Here is an 18,915-nt window from a genome sequence, read left to right on the forward strand (position 1 = left end):
ATTAACCTGGTAGTAGATTAAAAAATTGTACTCCTAGACTAGTAAATCCCAACGTGGGGCACACGCCCCACAGAAAAATAAATTTTTAAATTCAAAGGGGGGAGGCAAATTAAAAAATTACACGACTTTAACTTACTTGCTTTGGGTGATTTGAATGTAATTTGTAAATACTGTTAAAAATTCGTTAAATATATTATGATCATTGTTTAGTTTAAGTGAGCACAGGATGCATGTGCAAATCATATAATTTTTCCATATATATTTCCATAGCATAGGTAAATAAGCATCCCTTTTTAGGTCTAATGCAAACTTTCTCAATATTACGGATTATAGAAAAATTCCAAATTCTGTATGTATTAGTCTGTATATTTATAAATTGCCATCCCTTCTAGACAGCGGCATAATAATTTTTATATTATATTTTTAAATTTAGAATTTTTAGAATTCAGTAAGTTGCAAGCCTAAGAACATCTTAAGAAAATCAGCTCGCACAAGTTACTCAAACATTTAATAAAATTTATAGTTTTATGTCTATTGTTGCACAGTGCACACAATCGTTTAAAAGTGCTGTAATTAATTTTCTATGAAGTGATAACGGCAAAGGCAGCAGTGAGGTGTAATCGATGCCTTAACGGATATTTTGGATATTTTAGATATTTAATACCGAGATAAAAACTCTCATAGAAAAAATAATATTTATAAATTAAATCTTATATTCATTCGCATTTTTTATACGCTAACACCTATATCATATTATAGTATTTCGTGTATTTTTATAGCCTTACGTATGCCTATACGTTGTATTCTATACTACACGCCTTACATCTATACTGTACGCTATATTTCATCATATACTCTCGAATCCCTACATTGTATTCCGAACACACCTAACCTATATCTACTATACATCCTATTACCTATAATTTTCCTTACACGATACATTAACCCTACCAAGAATCGAACCCGGCTCCGCCGCGTGGCACGCGACAACCTTAACCACTAAACCACCGTAACGCTACTATCAACCGTCTTTTTTTGCGTGTCGTCCCGCCACCTTAGTATTAATTACCTAATTAATCAGAAAATGAGCCGCGGAAACAACAGTGCGTCCCATATTATATTATTGTTGGGGGTACCCGATAGGGTAATGGTTAAGGTGCGCGACCGCCACGCGAAAGTCCCGGGTTCAATTCCCGGTATAGACAATAGATAGAGATAATACATAGGGCGTAAGGTAAACCTATATAATATAGGTAAATATATAAATTAGATAGTAATATTTATAAGAAGTGAAAAGTATGTAGGTATATAATAAGTTAATGACGTGTAGTTATCTCACGGTATGATTGATAATAGATATCTATCTATGATATACAGTAATATAGTATAGTAAGGTAGGTAATAGGTTATCTATCGTATTATTAGGTTAAGTAAATAAAACGTAGACGAAAATCGGCTTGTTGCATTCATACACATCCATCCATATATACACAGCCACACATACTCATTCTATTTAGAATGGCTTGAAACGTCGAAAAAATTAGCAAATCGGGTTTTGTCGCAAAAACAAACTTCTCTTTCGGAAAGTTAATAAGGAGTATTACCTACTTACACATTTTTCATTGATGTATATATTAAATATACGAGCCTGTATGCTTTAACAATAATATTTTTTAAAAAGCGTTCTAAAATTTTTATTACTATTTTGGATTCCATGTTCAAAGCACAATATAATAATTTTTAAAGCGATATATCGAATTTTTTTTTTTATAAATAAATTTTATGTCAGTTATCATAAACTAAACCGAAATCTGCAATTTGATTGAAAATGTATTCCAAAGAGATTATGCAAGAGTCAGAAGACGAGGAAAGATTGTATGGAAATCTTAAAAAATCTGCAAGTTATTATTAGCAGACTGTGAAATTTATGTAAATCCTTCTCACTAGAGTACGGTGATTTTTGTTTTGTTCCTTTTCATCCGTCGGATTACAAGATTTCATCATTCTATTTAATAAGCGCTAAATTATCGAGAGGCGAATCGGCCGACGAAGGCAGCGCAATATCGCTAATTGAATGTTTCCTGGGTATTTGCATAAGCGTTGTTCGATCGGAACTTATTTGCATTTGCCGGATAATTGACGAAAAGATTTTTGCTGAGATTTCTTGATTATCAAGCGGGCAGTTTTTTCATTTTGGTCTTATTGTATTCTGCCTTTGCGGCAAAATATTATATCTCGGCGAGATGGCTACGTTATTCGCGCGAATGGCGCTTAATTTTGCATAAAATTAAACGAGTTGCCGTCGAACCAATTAAAATATAAGTGCATCCTAAACGTTTAACGGAAACCAAATTATAATTTGATATGCTTTAAGCTGAATGTAATAAATTAATATTTAATAATAATTAGTATCATACAAATTAATGTTCATTATGCACATATGCAGGTAGAAATATTTTATCATTGCTTTAGGAATAGTTGGAAGACTTTTGATAACAGAGAAAATTGTCCCAAAAATAATTATATTTACAAATAAAAGCAAAAATTTTATGACAATTCGATCATTAATTGATATTTAATAAACATTACATTTTATTTCTCAAATTCGTAAAAATTTGGAGAGGGTGCTCATTTCAAGACATACAATATTTGTTAAGAAGCTTCAAAAATAGTTTCACTATATTTCTGTGCATTTCACAGAAATTACGACAATTATTTTGGTAATAGGTTAGAGCAGAGCTTAAAGGTGCGCAGGTAAAAAGGTCCACCACCGATATCTCAAAAACAAGTAAAGTTAAGATTTTTTTTAACAACAATATTTGAAAGTAGAGGGAAAATATGTAAAAGCAGCCATCACCTTGACTCTTACGACATTGCCATTGGAATCTTATATGTTTGAAAATCCATTACAAAAATATTACTTTCGTTGTTAATATTTTTGGTTGTGAGCGCTGTTATTTAGTTTACGATACCTTAATATAATTTTCAAGTATACGTTATTTAATTGTTTTGCAAAATTAACCCTCCGTCGGTCGGATATTTTTTTCACCTTCGAACGGTCACAAAGGTCTGGCTGGACCATCATTCATTTGACATGCATTTATATGGGATAAATGAGTTTTTGGTGTTATAAAAAATATTACATATTATATTATATAAAAAAAAATCAAGAAATATAAAAAAATCGTTTTTTTTGTTAATTTTTCTGTTTTATATCAATGAAAAACAATATTTATTGTTTTCCGGCGCCTTCGAAATGAATGTGAAATTCAAATGAAAACGAAATGAGGTGCGTCGCCTTTGAAATCAAAGTGAAAATATAATTTCACTACATGTTTGCAAAAAAAAATTTCGAAGGCAGTACGGGTAGAAAATTTTTTGATAATGTGTGCATTACTCATCCGATTTTCAGTGTTTGCGATTACCAATAAGTTTGGTAGGTTTTCAAGGAACTCTCGTCATGAAAATACTAACATTCATGTTACAACACATAGCAAAGAATATATACAACGCAGTTTGAATAGAAAATGCCATGAAAAAAGACAAAATACTGGTTTACATATATCAAAAAGCGTATATTTCATACAAAATGTATAGGTGGTCTAGACAGACCTTTCCGACCGTTAGAAGTATAAAAAAGTTAATATCCTTATAATAATCCTTCTGTACATTTTTTAGTCCTGATTTTTTCATTGAACAGCTAATGAAATTTTAGGAAAAGTCAAGAAATTTCAAGTCGATAGGATTACTAGAAGTTTTTTTTTTTTTAATTGAAGTCGAAAAAAGTCTGGCCAGACCACGCCGACCGACGGAGGGTTAAGTTAAGTTTTTTGTAAATGTAAAAACTTACATCTGGGCGGAGTAAAAAGGACCAACTCAATATTCATCTTGGCAAAGGCATGGCAATTTAACAAAAGTAAAATGAAATTAATAGTTCTGAACAATTTCGATAGTAGACCTCTCATGGGATCCAAGGCTAATATAAACCAATCAATTTGTAGTTATTTTTTTTAATTATGTTATCACATGCTAAATATTAGTTACACTTTATAATTAGCAATGAAAAATTTGATAGACGATATTTTATGGTAGCACATGAAATTAGAAAAATATATAAAGAACGCCAAATAAACTATAACTAATAGTTTAGTGATATCTAAACAAGTTCAGATTTTTATATCTAATTTCGAATATCACTGACTGATCGGAAGAAAATCAAAATTTGAAACTTAAAAAAATTTGGAATGCCCGAAGTATGTATCATATTGGTTAATAAATAAAGACGCCGACACAAACTCAAACACTTCAGACAATTACAAAAGCCGCTTCGAGAATCATCCAAAGACACTTGCCAGAGAACTACACCACAACACTAACCAGGGCAAGATTAAAAAAGAAACTCATGTTATATTAAATTATGTCGATTATCAAATTCTGACAAAAAATCTCGTTATTCGCGACAAAAAACATAAAACAATTTAAAATATATTTAGCTATCATTAAAACGTGCAAAAATCGAATTGTATTCCGATTAGTCTTTTGGAAGATGTTATAACATTTAAACAAATTTGCTTTCCACATTGAGATGTGCAAAAATCGCAATATATACAGTTCAGTACTTTGGAAGATGGCATAACATTTAGACACTCCCCCATTCCCCATACAGAGCCCAAGAAGCAATTAATTTTAGTTCCCGTAACACTGACACCGATTCTGTATAGGGCCATTCAACAGTTGAAACTTTGCAATTCATACGCTTGTTTAGTTTCGTCAGAGGTTGCCAGTTGAAAGTTTGAGAAAGGGAAGATAAAGCGAGGAATTCCGGCCACAATTAGTGCTAATTGTGAGGCAAATCACTACATACAAGATATGCTCCAAGGGAGAGCAAACCTCAAACCTCGAACCTCAAACGACGACAAACCACACGGGGCATACATAAATCTAATGTACGACACGTTTAACGACGAAACAAGAGCCCGAGAAATCACCAAACAAGATCATCTGTACCTATAATTACTACATTATACGGTGTAATTACCAGAAGATTCCGGAATCTTAACGTATAATTAGGTCGAATCGATGTTTACATTCTACGAGTCTGTTCAAAAGTACCCGGAATTTTCAAAAAAATATTTATTTATTCGTCTACATTAATGTGGTCCCCTTCAAAGTAGTCCCCCCCAGATATAATACACTTATGCCAGCGTTTTTTCCAATTTTCGAAGCACCCTTGATATTCACTTTTTGATATGTCCTTGAGCACTCTCAGCGATTTTCTTCAATCGAGGAAAACCGCCGTCCTTTCATGGGTCTCTTCAACTTTGGGAATAGGAAAAAGTCACACGGAGCCATATCTGGTGAATTTTTGCACTTTGCAACACTTTATTTCATTTTTTACGCAAAATTTAATACAAATTCTTTGACTTTTCAATTCTTCCATTGTAAAAATCGCCGAGCTCAGAAAAACACGTCGAACCTTAGCGACTACCACAGACAAAGTAAACAGTGAATATAGCTGAAAATTTCATCATACTTTAGGGGCATGTATACCAACACAATAAAAAAGAATTTTGACAATCAGACACTCCAGACCCGCGAAATTTAATTATTAGTAATTCCGGGTACTTTTTGAACACACCTCTATATTAGAGACCAAATCGTTTACTAGTAACTTTTTTTTGACAATAAAAACGTGCACTAATTTCTGATTAACTTAGCTCATATAACTGATGATCATAGTCAAAATTTCAATTTAAAATCAACTAGTAAATACCACAATTTCCGTTGATATTTCCTTGTGAATATATTTTCTGTGAAGAATTTATATGAAAAAAAAACTATCACCAAAAAGTGTGTAAGTCTGTATTATTATATAATATTATATTACTGCAGTAATGGCAATTTGCAACTTGACCTGCAAGGAAAACCTGTATAAAACAAAAAGAAAACTACAACAAAACGTCGTTGTATATACAGATACTACTATAACAAAGATTCCATCAATATTCTGTATTATCATATTGTCTTTCAAAAAGCTGGAATTTTGTGACAAGAAAATCGCGAAGCTAAACCAATACTTTAACTGAATTTTTTAGGTTAAAATCCTGAGATAATATGCTGATCCAGAAAAATCTCCAACTCAACATAAACTTGTTGAAAATTTATTTCGCTACCTCAATAGACCATATTCAAATATTAACTCATTAAATTTTGACCCAAAAGAAGATTGAACATAACAGCCACTTGACAAACTCATTAACCCTTAAGTTAACCCAGACTCATTAGAGTGCAAGAAGAAAACAGTATCTAGAACAGCTACTTTGAAATACATGAGAAAGCTCATAATTACTTGCTACATGCAATGACTGATCAATTTTTTGTGTGTTAATTGGCTAATAAATAGGCAATAAGACCACAATAAATTCAGAAATATTGTTTAACAATGAGATGGCATATTCTTATCTTATATATTAAATTAAGATCAGAATATGAAAAATCACGGAAAGAATAGCCATGGTTATTGCAATAGATATATAGATATACCTATGGTATGGTGAAAATTTGTCGGAGTACGAAGGTGTGAGAATTATTTTGCATTTATTTCATTTCATTAATTCTGGTAATGAAAACGATGATAGTGAAGAAAAAAACACTAAAAAAGTATCTAAATGAGTTGAGTACTTAATTTGCACTTTAGTCCGGCGGACTGACTTTTTGAGTATATTTTGTTGACTAAATTGCTTAGATGGACATCGATTCAGCTTTTATAATTGGAATTCTGCTCTTGGTTAATCAATCCAAAGTAACAAATTCATTTCTAAGCCTGAATACACAAAATTAATAAATCCTCTTTTAGCAATTTTCTACTCCTGTTCAACTTCCTTCTGTTCATTACTAAATTACCACATTCAACATATTGATTGCTTTTCATCACTTAATTGATATATCAAAATTCTGAAATCTATTTATCAACCTGCACATTTATTTAAAATTAATAAAACCTCTTTTACGAACTTTTTCCTATTGTTCTATCTTCTAATATTTACCAAAAATTTCCACGTTCTCGTAATGATGATTATGGCTATTTTATGCAAATAGTTCTTACCAATGCATAATAAAACCTCCTCTACCAAATTTCTCTTCCTGTTCTACCTTCTAATCTAATCTAAAGTTAATAAAACTTGTTTTACCAAATTCCTCATCCTGATCTAGCTCCTAAACTTTACCAAATTACCACGTTCTGATAGTGTTGATATTATTACCTCCTGATTGATATATCAAAATAAACAAATTTATTCCCAAACCTGAACATCCAAGAATAATAAAAAATTTCTTCTCCTGAATTATCTACTAATCATCATACAGCCACGTTTTGGTGATGTTGATAATAGCTATTTTATGCCAATGCTTATTACTTCTCGATCTTCCAAGTTTAACTAATAGATGTCTAAACCTGAACATCGAAAATTAAACAACTTCTTTCACCAAATTTCTTCTCCTGGATAATTTCCTAATCTTTATAAAATTAGCACGTTCTGGTGATGTTGATAATGGCTATTTTATGCAAATGCTCATTATCTCTTGATTGTTATATCAAAATGAAGAAATCTATTCCTAAACCTGAACACCTAAAATTAATAGGACCCTTTCTACCAGTTTTTTTTCTCCTTTTTTATCTCCTTCTCTTTACCATTATGTTGATAATGGCCATTTTTGGCAAATGCGTAATATCTCTGGAATGATCTATGAAAGTTAGCAAATCTATTCCTAAATCTGAACGTTTACTGGTAGTAAAACCCTTTTTACCATTTTTTCCTCCTGTTCTACCTTATAATCGTTCTATCAAAATTAATAAATCTATTCCTAAACCTGAACATCTCAAATTGATAAAACCTCTAATTTCGTCTATTCTACCTCTTAATCCTTACCAAATTACCACATTTTGGTGTTGTCGATGATTGCTAATTTACGCAAATTTTTCTTACTAATGCGTGAGCAATGAAAAACAAAATTCAACATTCAACAAAGTAAGTAATCTATTCCTAAATCTGAGCATTTAATATTGATGAAACTTTTTTACCAAATTTCTAATACCGCCTACTCTTCACCAAACACCATATTCTGGTAATGTTACCAAATAGTTCTTAACAATGGAGCTGTTAAAAGCCCGATGTTATTAAAACCTCTATTACCAAATTTCCTAGCTCTACCTCCTAATCCTTACCAAATTTAATCCAACCAGGTGTGTCTGTCAATTATCCTGGTGCGTTTCCGTTCCAGTTCTGCGATGTTGAGAATACGTAGAACGTAGACGAATGAGCAAAGTGTTCGAGTGTGTCAGTGGGTTAGATTTGCGGTCAGCGTCGGGTTTAGCGTTAGTTGCTAACCGTGCGGCTTTGTTCTAACTAGCGCGCCGCGTCGGGATTTATAGTTTAGCGCGCGCAAGTGCAGGTGTAAAAGGGGCCTTGGTCGAGGAACGATCGATTCGGGAACAAACTAAAAGACTCGGCTACAAACGCACAGGTGTGTACGTTCGTTTCTGATTTTAGGAACGATTATGTGGTAGTAGGTATCTTGTGCAAGGACGGCGGTTAAATCACATAAAAAATACATATGATGATCATGCTAGTATTATGGAATACTTGTTGACCTTGCACATCTCTAAGCCCATCGACTAAAAATCATATTTAGTATATATTAATATTGCAATTGAAAGTCATGATTTGCTGAAATAAATTAGCCGTAGCTAATTAGGTAAAATGGCTGTTTTTGTACTGCTTATTGAAGCAAATGTTCTTTGATTTCATACTGTATTCGCAAAAAAGATGAAAAACTAGTGGGGCGCATGGCATCGTGCCTTAAGGCAAATAGCTGGAACTTCCTGCACACACACACACATCCATTTTTTGTAAGGTATGCCAAAATGTTCAGAAACCTTTGAAACGTAAAGATTTATAAAAATTTTCATTTCCGATTTTTTTGCAATTACTATAACTTGCCCTACGGGAAGTTAAATGTATGGTAGGGCGGGGAACAAAGGTCCAATTTGACTTTGGGCAATAATATTGTGAAAACATTATAAGTATAAGGAAATCATTGAGTACATAATTTATATCCACTAATAACATAAATTGATTTACTACTAATACTAATACCTACGCTTATTTATTATAATATAAAACTTATTATAATGTAAGACTAAATTTGGGATATGAAAATGACTATTATTATACTATTATATTATACTATACTATTATATATCATAGATAATTTAACTATTATCTATTATACCGTAAAATACCTATGCCATCAATTTCTCTATCCATACAAATAATCTGTTACATCTAGATTATTATTTGCTAACTTATATATATATATATATATATATATCTCGTATATATATATAATATATATATATATATATATATATATCTCGTATATATATATATATATATATATATGTGTGTGTGTATATATGTGTATATATATGTATAGATATATGTATATATATATTTTATATACATATCAGACACCCTACATACCTATTTAATATCAATGTGTTATATTTCTACCTTACGCCCTATGTTTTATCTCTACCTATCTATTGCCTACACCGGGGATTGAACCCGGTTCCTCTGCGTGACAGTCACGCATCTTAACCACTACTCTATCGGGTCCCCCACTGAAAATATATTATGGCACACACTGTTGTTTCTTTGGTTCATTTTCTAATTAATTGTGTGGTAAAGGAACGTACGATATAGTAGTTATAAGGCGTATAACCACCACGTAAAATGTAATGTTTAGGTATGGTTTAGGTATAAGTGATACACATACGCGAAAAGAAATTCATGATATTAGGGGTTATCGTATAAGAATTGCGAATGTTATATAAATTTAATTTATAGATATTCTTTCTTCTATACAAATATTTAGTTTGCTGGTTAGTTTTTTGACAAAGGTAAGGCAAAAGTGCAAGAAATGTCGATTTAGTTTTAGAGTCAACGGAGTATCTGGTTTAAATTATTCAAAAAACATTTAACATTTGTTTACCGAAGAAAGAAGTGATTAAATTTTTGGGCACGTTGGAAAATTAATGGTAAAATTCAATTGTAAATTATGAACTGCTATTGTGAAACATAATAAATAACTGTCATGATGAATACCGCTTATAAATATTACATTTGCACGGAAATGTTTTATAAAATGTAAAATAATAGGAACTTGAATAAAATGAGTATTTTTTTATATTTCCAAAAAAAACTAAAAAAATACTGTAATTAAAATTGATACATTTAAATGAAGTTCGAAAAAATTCCATATAGTATATTGAAATTCATCATAAAGCAAATATTTACGCAATCACATTTTACATTGATCATGGAATTTTTGAAAAATATTCAACCAAATTTTGCTAAAAATATGCATTCAGAAATAAAGAAATATATTCTTCAGATAATGCAGAATAAAATAATATAAAAATATAAAATAATATATAATAAATATAATATAATGAATGCATATTGGCTTATTGCTATTTTTAAAAGAATTACTATTACTATTGATACTATTTAAAAGAAAACTTACTATTGAAACTATGACAACATGTATATAAATAATAATCGGTAAATATAAATAAAAATCTAGACTTCAATCACTTCTATGGAAATTGAGACATATCATCACACCATTTGACCGTGGCCATACTTAAGGTCTGCCTTTATGGAAAAAAGATGAATATTTCATGCACATATTAAAATCAGACAAAAAATATATAGTTAGTCTTACGCCCATCGTTTTTATATAGTTTATTTTTAAGTTAAAGCGTCACCTCATCTTTACAAAAAATTTTTAGAACACTCGAATTTTCTCATTGTTTTACTAATTTGATCTGGGTAACACACCGTAAAATATTTTGACGCTGGCAATAAATAAAACAGATGTTATGTTACCGGTCTCTTTTGGTAAATAATTGTTAGAATTGGTAGATACGAACTGTCAAAATTGAGACCTTTACACATAAAACTTAACCGCCAAATGGAACAAGCGTCATAATATTAACTTAGTATCAACTTTACGCAAGTGTTATCAAAGTGATAACAGCAAGTTGCATAACTATTTTATCCAAAAAAATATATAGCAATATACCAATACTTTAAATATATACCAATGATACAATAGTTAATTTACATGTGTATCTGCAAAAACATAATAAAAATTATTCTTAAATTGAATTTCAACCCCCGCCGCCTATGGTTAAGGGTGTTCTATACGCAAGTTACGTTGGTGGATGTTCATGTAAGTTTTCGCCCTTGCATTAATTACCGCAGCGATTGCACAAGCGTAAATTGATTTCTGTTTGTTAAACAGGTAATGGTGTTTAGATAAAGAGTTAGTTCTAACAAGGAAACAAATGCGTTCTCAATTATTCATAGATCAGATTGCATAACGCTTTCATTCGTTATCCAATGTAATTAGAATAGAAACATAGTGACGTTAACACCGTGGAATGTTCACACATATGTAAGGTCATGTATGGTAATCGATTAGTTTAATATAATTGATTTGTGTATTATATATGTATATATATATATATATATATATTTGTATATATATAAGTATATATATATATATATATATATATATATAGGTTAGAGCAGGGCTTAAAGGTCCACTGGTAACGATATCTCAAAAACAAGTGTAGTTATGATTTTTTATCAATATTTGAAAGTAGAGGGTAAAAGATGTGTAACCAGACACCACCTTGATTCTTACGTTGCCGCAATAAAGAAATAAACGGCAATGTTCGAAAATCTATAACAAAAGAATTTTCTTTCGTTGTTAGTTTTTTTGGTTGTGAGCGTTGTTATTTAGTTCACGAGACGTTAATATATTTTTTAAGTATGCGTTATTTGTTTTGTAAGACGTATTATTAATTTTAAGCTAAGTTCAACAGTTTTTTTTATATAACTTCTATAAAAGGTTACACGTGGGTGCGGTAGAAGGGACAAACAGAACCTTTACCATGGCAAAGGTGTAAACAATTGAAAAAAGTAAATAATAAAGTGAATTAGGTTAAAGAAGCAAATTTACAATAGATACAATATTATTTATTCCAATTTTACTGATATATGATATATAATATATCTGGCGAAATACCAGTTCAAGGTTATATTGGTTAAATAATGTAGCTATTATTTTTAAAATTTCTTGAAAATTTAATATTGAATCTGTTTACTCCTGGCAGTCCCTCTTGACCCTACATATGTAGTGAAAAAAAAACAGATGACAAATGTTGAAAAACTAGCAAATTTTCTATAATAGGAACTAACTGTAAATTTTACTGAGGATTTTAGAAAAATAGTAAAAAAACACAATTTTATAATTAGGAATTAACTGTGCATTTTACTGAACATAGTTCAATAGTTGCCTATTTGATATGCGTTATATGTTGTGATGTAATTCAATTGATTTACACAGTATAATTACTGAAAATCATGTTAGACTTTTGTGTCCATTTTCTGATAAAATACTCTTATATCTCTAATATCACTATTTTTGTAAAAAAATGTATTCATAAAATTTATATTTCGCATTGGATAACAATGTAGCTATTATTTCGTAAAATCTCTATAAAATGAAAAATAAGACATTGGATCTGTTCGCCCCTTAGCTGTCCATTTTTAGATCGCCTTAAGAGTAATAGAAACAGATGACCAATTTTAGAACAAATAGTAAAAAAACAATACTGTGATTAATAATTAACTGTGAATTTTAATGAACATGGTTCGATAGTTGTTTGTTTGATATGTGTTACATCTTGCGATAGAGTTCAATTGATTTAGACAGTATAATTACTGAAAATCAAATTGGACCTCTGTGCCCTACCCCTACCCTTCTTTTAACAAAATACCAGATCAAGGTTATATACTATGTAATCTTTGTAAAAAAATGCCCAAAAGATTAGTATTTCGCATTGGTTAAATAACATATCTATTATTTTGTAAAATCACTTTAAAATGAAATATAAGATATTGGATCTGCTGCCCTCTGGCTGTTCATTTTTAGCCCTTCTTTAATATGAAATGGGGCAATTGACTAATTTCTAGAAAATAGGTAACAAACATAATTTTATAATTATGTTATTAACTAGGAATGTTAATGAACATAGTCCAGTATGTGCTGTTATGTAGTTTTTTGCTTTTTCTAGTGTAATTACCGAAAGTCAATTTGCACCTTTGTGCCCTGCCCTACACTACTACTAAAAAAATAATTTGATGAGTAATAAAAAAGATGTAATACTCTAATTAATTAATCATATATTATATCATCGAAATTAGGTTTAGAATAAATTAAAATCAAGCTTATTGGAAATAATTAATGTAGAGCATTTACTCGAACGCGACGCATGGAAAATAATTATCCGGCTAACTAACTATGACATGAAGGAATTATTCAAACAATGCAATTGTAGATCAAAGCACGATCAAACGGGTATCATCATTGATTATTGTCAATTTAAAACCGGTACACTGAACCCTACAATTGTTTTGAAATTGGAAATATGAATATTGGTAATTTTATTGAAAGAAGAATGTCAATATGAACTTTTCAACATCATATGAATGTGAATTATCCGAAATATTCAATAGAACCATAGCAACTTTATTAACTTTTTTGAATGAGGAATAGAAATTTTTAAAATAATATCAAGGATAGATAGAAGCTCACATGTCACGCGGGTAAGAAGATTCTCCACCAATATCTCAGAAACAAGTATGGATAAGAATTTTTTAACAACAATATTTGAAAGTAAAGGGAAAAAGTTGGATGACCAACCATCGTTTTAATTCGAGTAACTTTGCTAAAATCGTATTTTATAGTTAAGAATAAAAAGAGAAAAATTTATATTTCAGCACATAGTATGATCTCAGATGTCTTTCATCTTATTTTATATCATATTTTTTCCAGTTTTATAGAATGTTTATATTTTTGCTTATTATCATTGTTTTATTGAAATTATAGTATAAAAATAAAGCTCCTTATTGTACGAGTACTCGTAGTATTCATTCAATTTATGTTACATAAGTATTTTCTTAGGTCATTAGTTTTTTTGATTGTTTAGTCTACGAGACCTTAATATAAATTTCAAGTTAATTGTTAATTGTTTTATAAGCTATACTGTAAATTTTAAATTAGATTCAACAGATGTTTTCATATAATCTCTGCAATATCTTACATGTGGGTAGGGTAAAAAAAAACAACTGAACTTGAACCCTGGCAAAGGTGTAAAGGATAAAATATACAAATATAAAAACAAATTTAATTAAAAAATAACAATTTTACAAAAACAAATTAATAGTTATTCCAACTCTGCTCATGAATATTTTTGATGAAATACCAGATCAAGGTTATATACTGTAAATATTATCTCTGTAAAAAATGTACCTATGAAATGTAAAGTTTACATTGGTTGAACAATCTAGCTAATATTTTGTAAAATTTAGATTGTATTATATTGTTTATCTCCTGCCTATGCCATTTTACCCTGTCTATAGAGAAAAAAAAAACCAGGTAATAAAAATTTGTTTATTCATGCATTTGAGTTAGAACTAGAGATACGCCAAAGATTATTTTTAGGATTATTAACTAAATGGCAAAATACTTCACATTTATTGTTTCTTATTGTTTATAACACTATGTAATGTTTATTTTTGATTTTTAAAAGAAAAGATGCGATAGGATTTCGAAGAACAATTTCTACAATGATGGATTAGCTGGGAGTTTTACTGAACATAGCCAGATAGTTGTTTGTTTGATTTGTGTTATTTATTATGGTATAATTGGTTTGGTTTTTGCAATATAATTACACAGAGTCAAATTGGACAATTGTGCCATGTCCTATCCTATTATATAGAATACTTATAAAATAAAATAATTGTTTACAAAGTGGCATTATGCTTATCATAAAGTTATTACTTTGAGCTGACGTCTTGCATAAATAATGTCAGAAAGAAGTCTGTCTATAAAGATGCGCATTACAAACCGCAGAATATTTTCCTGAATATTCTTTGATGCATAAGAAATGTAATTACTCGAACGAAAAGAAATACAAATTTATCCTTCAATGGCCTAGGGAAAACTATAACCAATTATAAAGAAAATCTACTATTTGCTTCAGAGTTTTACGATGAGAACGCGCAAAGCCTGCCTGCAGCTTTAATGTAAGTCTTTCTCTTCGACGATATTGAATTTTACGAAAAATAAAAACCTAGTCGAGAGGAAAAACTAGAATAAACATGGAATTACAGTATTGGTTTCAAGAATGAAAATACTCGCGGAAAATGCTTGGGCATGATGATATTTAAATTGGTAATTTATTGGAAAATGTGGTGTAAAATTAAATATTAGAGCTATTGGAAAAACAAATATTAGATTTAAAATAACATAGATTCGATATCGTTTCATTTAGTTTTTCACATATCAAATGATTGAATCAAATAATTAAAAATAAATAACGTTTAATGGATATAAATTAATACATGTGAAAACTGTTAATTAACGAGCAAGTCGATATTCCACAATAAATATTTTTAATAATGACAAATCTTTAAAATATTATTGAATTAAAATAATTATTACAAATTGATGTAACAAATGCTTCAAATCTTTTAGTTAATGATTCAAATGATTCTAAACATTCAAGGTAAGTTAACAAAAATGTATCAGATGTTATTAATGGAAAACTTTTTTATTAACCCCGAAAATTATAGAAATTTTGATTTAATAATCTTTATAATTAAGTAGAAACATTCAAATTTTAGAGCAAAATATTGCAAAATATCATTTCTGTTCAGCCCTATTTTATATAGGTTTGAAAATTATTTGTTTTTTATCTTAACTAATGTTTTATAGTGTAAAATGTTTATTAAAATTTGTAAAATATTCATAATGAAAAAATATATATGATTCAAACATGCAAATATAATTGTATTTATTTGTTGGAATAATCATGAGAAGCAATTTTTTAATGAAAACAGTTTATGAAGAAAAGTACTTAGCATTTTCATTAATATCATAAACAAAATATGCTTTAACCCGATTTTATATAGCATAATTAAATAAATAATCAATTTATAAATTGTACATGCTCATATATACACAGATATAGTCATAGATATGTATCAGTATTTATGTAATATATATACATATACATATATATATATATATATATATATATATATATATAAGTTTTAATTTCAGTTGCTAAAGTAATTTTATCAATTCGTGAAAAATTGATTTTACGATATCGTGGGCATTGATTTTTTATAATTGGTCTTATGTTCAATTTCCCTAGCACATATCATAAATTGATTTTTGTGAATTACAATTAATATTTTTTCTATACTATGTTTGCGCAATCTAAAACTAAAATATGATCACATCACATAAAAACAATGTTAATTCATTAATAATCGACATATGTGTGAAAATGTATAAGGATAGTAAAATCCAATTGTATTAATACATTAGCTTCTCGTGATAGAGTAAGTTTACTACAAACCTTTATAGTCTATTTGAGCCAGAAACAAATTTACAAGTTATTGAAGTAAAACTTCTTTAGACGCGAAGCGGGCGTAAATCTTTGAAAATGCAACGGAAGTTGCGTTACGCTCGAACTCTTCGTTATTCGCTCCCGAGATCATTCGTTGTGAGAGCATCGGCGTACATCAACGAAGAGATAGGAATGTCATTGGATTTTATGGCTACATCGTAACAAAAATCTTGATGTAATAAAAAATGCCTGCTTTAAAAAAATATTTTACCCTGTCCCCCGTAAATAATTATAATAAAAATAATAAAGCCGTGTAAGAAACTTAAGTTTGTTGAAATAATTTCTATATTATTCGTGGTTTCTATAAATCTTTGAAGTTATTGAAATAGAAAATATTTTTTAGGCAAAACAGATATTACAGCTGTTCAAAGAATGAGATTATATCGCCAGCGAAAAAGTAAAAAAAATACCATTAGTCAATGAATGTATTTTACTTTTAATTACATGAAGTTCTTCAAACACAATTACATGATGAGTGAAGTTGCGAAAACAATATTTGTTTAAGCCTCGTTTAACATAATCCACAGTGTGAACGAATATTATAGAATTAATTAATCGGCTATTACTTCATTTCTCTAATGAAGGTTGTAATCAGTACAATGACAAACCGACCATGTCATATTTGAAGTATGACTTTAATTACATTATTGCTTTAAAATATTATACATATTTTTAATGCCATTATAAATATATGATTTATAAATTATCATTATATAAATGTGTATAATGGTTGACACTAATAAATATGTGCATCACGAGTGTCACCATATTACTAATAAACGTTACTAAAATGTGTAAAAATCCTGTATTTAACTTAAATTTATTTTTAACTTAAATGCCATCTCGTACTAAGCAAAAAAGTTTTACTTCAATCGCGCGTGAACCTTACGTGCACTCTTTTTATTAAAGAGTCTTGATAGTTGGCCATTGCTAAATTAGGAATGAAATTTAGGAAAGTGGATGCCGGCATATAACAATATGCGAGATAGTTAAGGAATAGTAAATGATTACTCAAACACCTTGCAAACTGAGTTTGATAAACAAAATTACTGCCCAATAATTCAATGTAAACAATTATATAAAAAATAATCAATATCTTACCTTCTTCTGGTCCTCGCCTCTTGGCATCATTCTTATTAGGCGTTGGCAGCTCCTTGCTATGTCCTTTTTCTCTATTATGATGAGGCATAACTACTGGTGCAAATTGTGCAGGTGGTTCAACCACTTGTACTAATTGTTGAGGTTGCTGAGGCATAACTTGATGATGTACAACATTTGGATGTGAACCTCGGTCATCGGCATACATTACAATTGCTACCACGAACCACGCCGCACTCAGGAGTCCAACTGCTTTTAGAAGCATTGAACGTCTTCGTAGTAAGAAACCCATTTTTATTTAAATTTATAACTATTATTTACACACTACTAATTAATCACTTGAAGGATCCGATGATAAATTTGTATATAGTCTTTTGATATTGTTGATATTTTCACTTCTACTAATATCATTTAGATTTCATATCACACTGAAGCAAACGAGTTAAAAATTGTTATTTACTCCTTGAAGTTTCTGCAGCAATTTGTTCCACTTACAAACTTTAAATCACGTCCAGAGTTTTCTGGGGAAGAAGTTTGTGCTTACCAATATCATTTATACTCTTCTAATACTGATGAGTGATATTTCTAATACAGATATGAGTAATTCATTGAAATGTGAAGTTGCTTGTATTGATATGTGGTAGTTTTTATTCAAATACATTAATATGACGTTGTTGTCCTGTTTAAATGCATATAAAATCCTCTTTTTGATATCATTTGTGTTTTGTGATATGTGTCATTTCATACTGATATGTTTCACGTTGACATGTGATCGGTGTATCTGAAACAAAAGGGAACAAAATATTAAAATGTCATTCATATATAGCAAATCTTTATTTTTTTATATTAAAGTATATAGGTAATAGTTATATATAAATGTGTATTCGCATAAAAATGTGTTTATAAAACAAGAAACAAAGTTATGCAAACATATAATAATAATAATGATGAGGAGTACTGCTCTGAGGCAGGTCCGTAAGCTGAGTTAAACTCCAACTCGATTCAAGAAAGAATAGTATGAGATTTTCCATTGCCCTTTAATGCCGCAGTGTCCAAAATAGGCTATGCTCAATTAGAAATATTGATGTATAATTACAAGTGGAAATTGTAATTACTACTGCATGATATCAAGTCCGGAGCGGAGGTTCGACCTCACGACCTTGTTCATACAAAGTAGTGCGTTTTACAGTTACGCCATGGAG

The 18,915-nt window shown here is 29.8% G+C and overlaps 1 protein-coding gene across 1 annotated transcript in view; it reads right to left on the reverse strand.

The window, feature by feature from the left end:
- LOC113386390 (putative polypeptide N-acetylgalactosaminyltransferase 9) overlaps positions 1–18,490 on the reverse strand; it is a 32,785-nt gene extending 14,295 nt beyond the window's left edge. The window contains exon 1 of the mRNA XM_026624173.1: positions 17,717–18,490. Coding sequence (XP_026479958.1) covers positions 17,717–18,005 — 289 coding nt within the window. The 5' untranslated portion in view covers positions 18,006–18,490. The remainder of the gene's footprint in view (positions 1–17,716) is intronic.
- Between the last annotated feature and the right edge of the window lie 425 nt (positions 18,491–18,915).

The sequence above is a fragment of the Ctenocephalides felis genome, unplaced genomic scaffold, assembly GCF_003426905.1.
Source record: "Ctenocephalides felis isolate EL2017-DRISC unplaced genomic scaffold, ASM342690v1 CF-g0.4_SCAFFOLD_00845, whole genome shotgun sequence".
Lineage (NCBI taxonomy): Eukaryota > Metazoa > Arthropoda > Insecta > Siphonaptera > Pulicidae > Ctenocephalides > Ctenocephalides felis.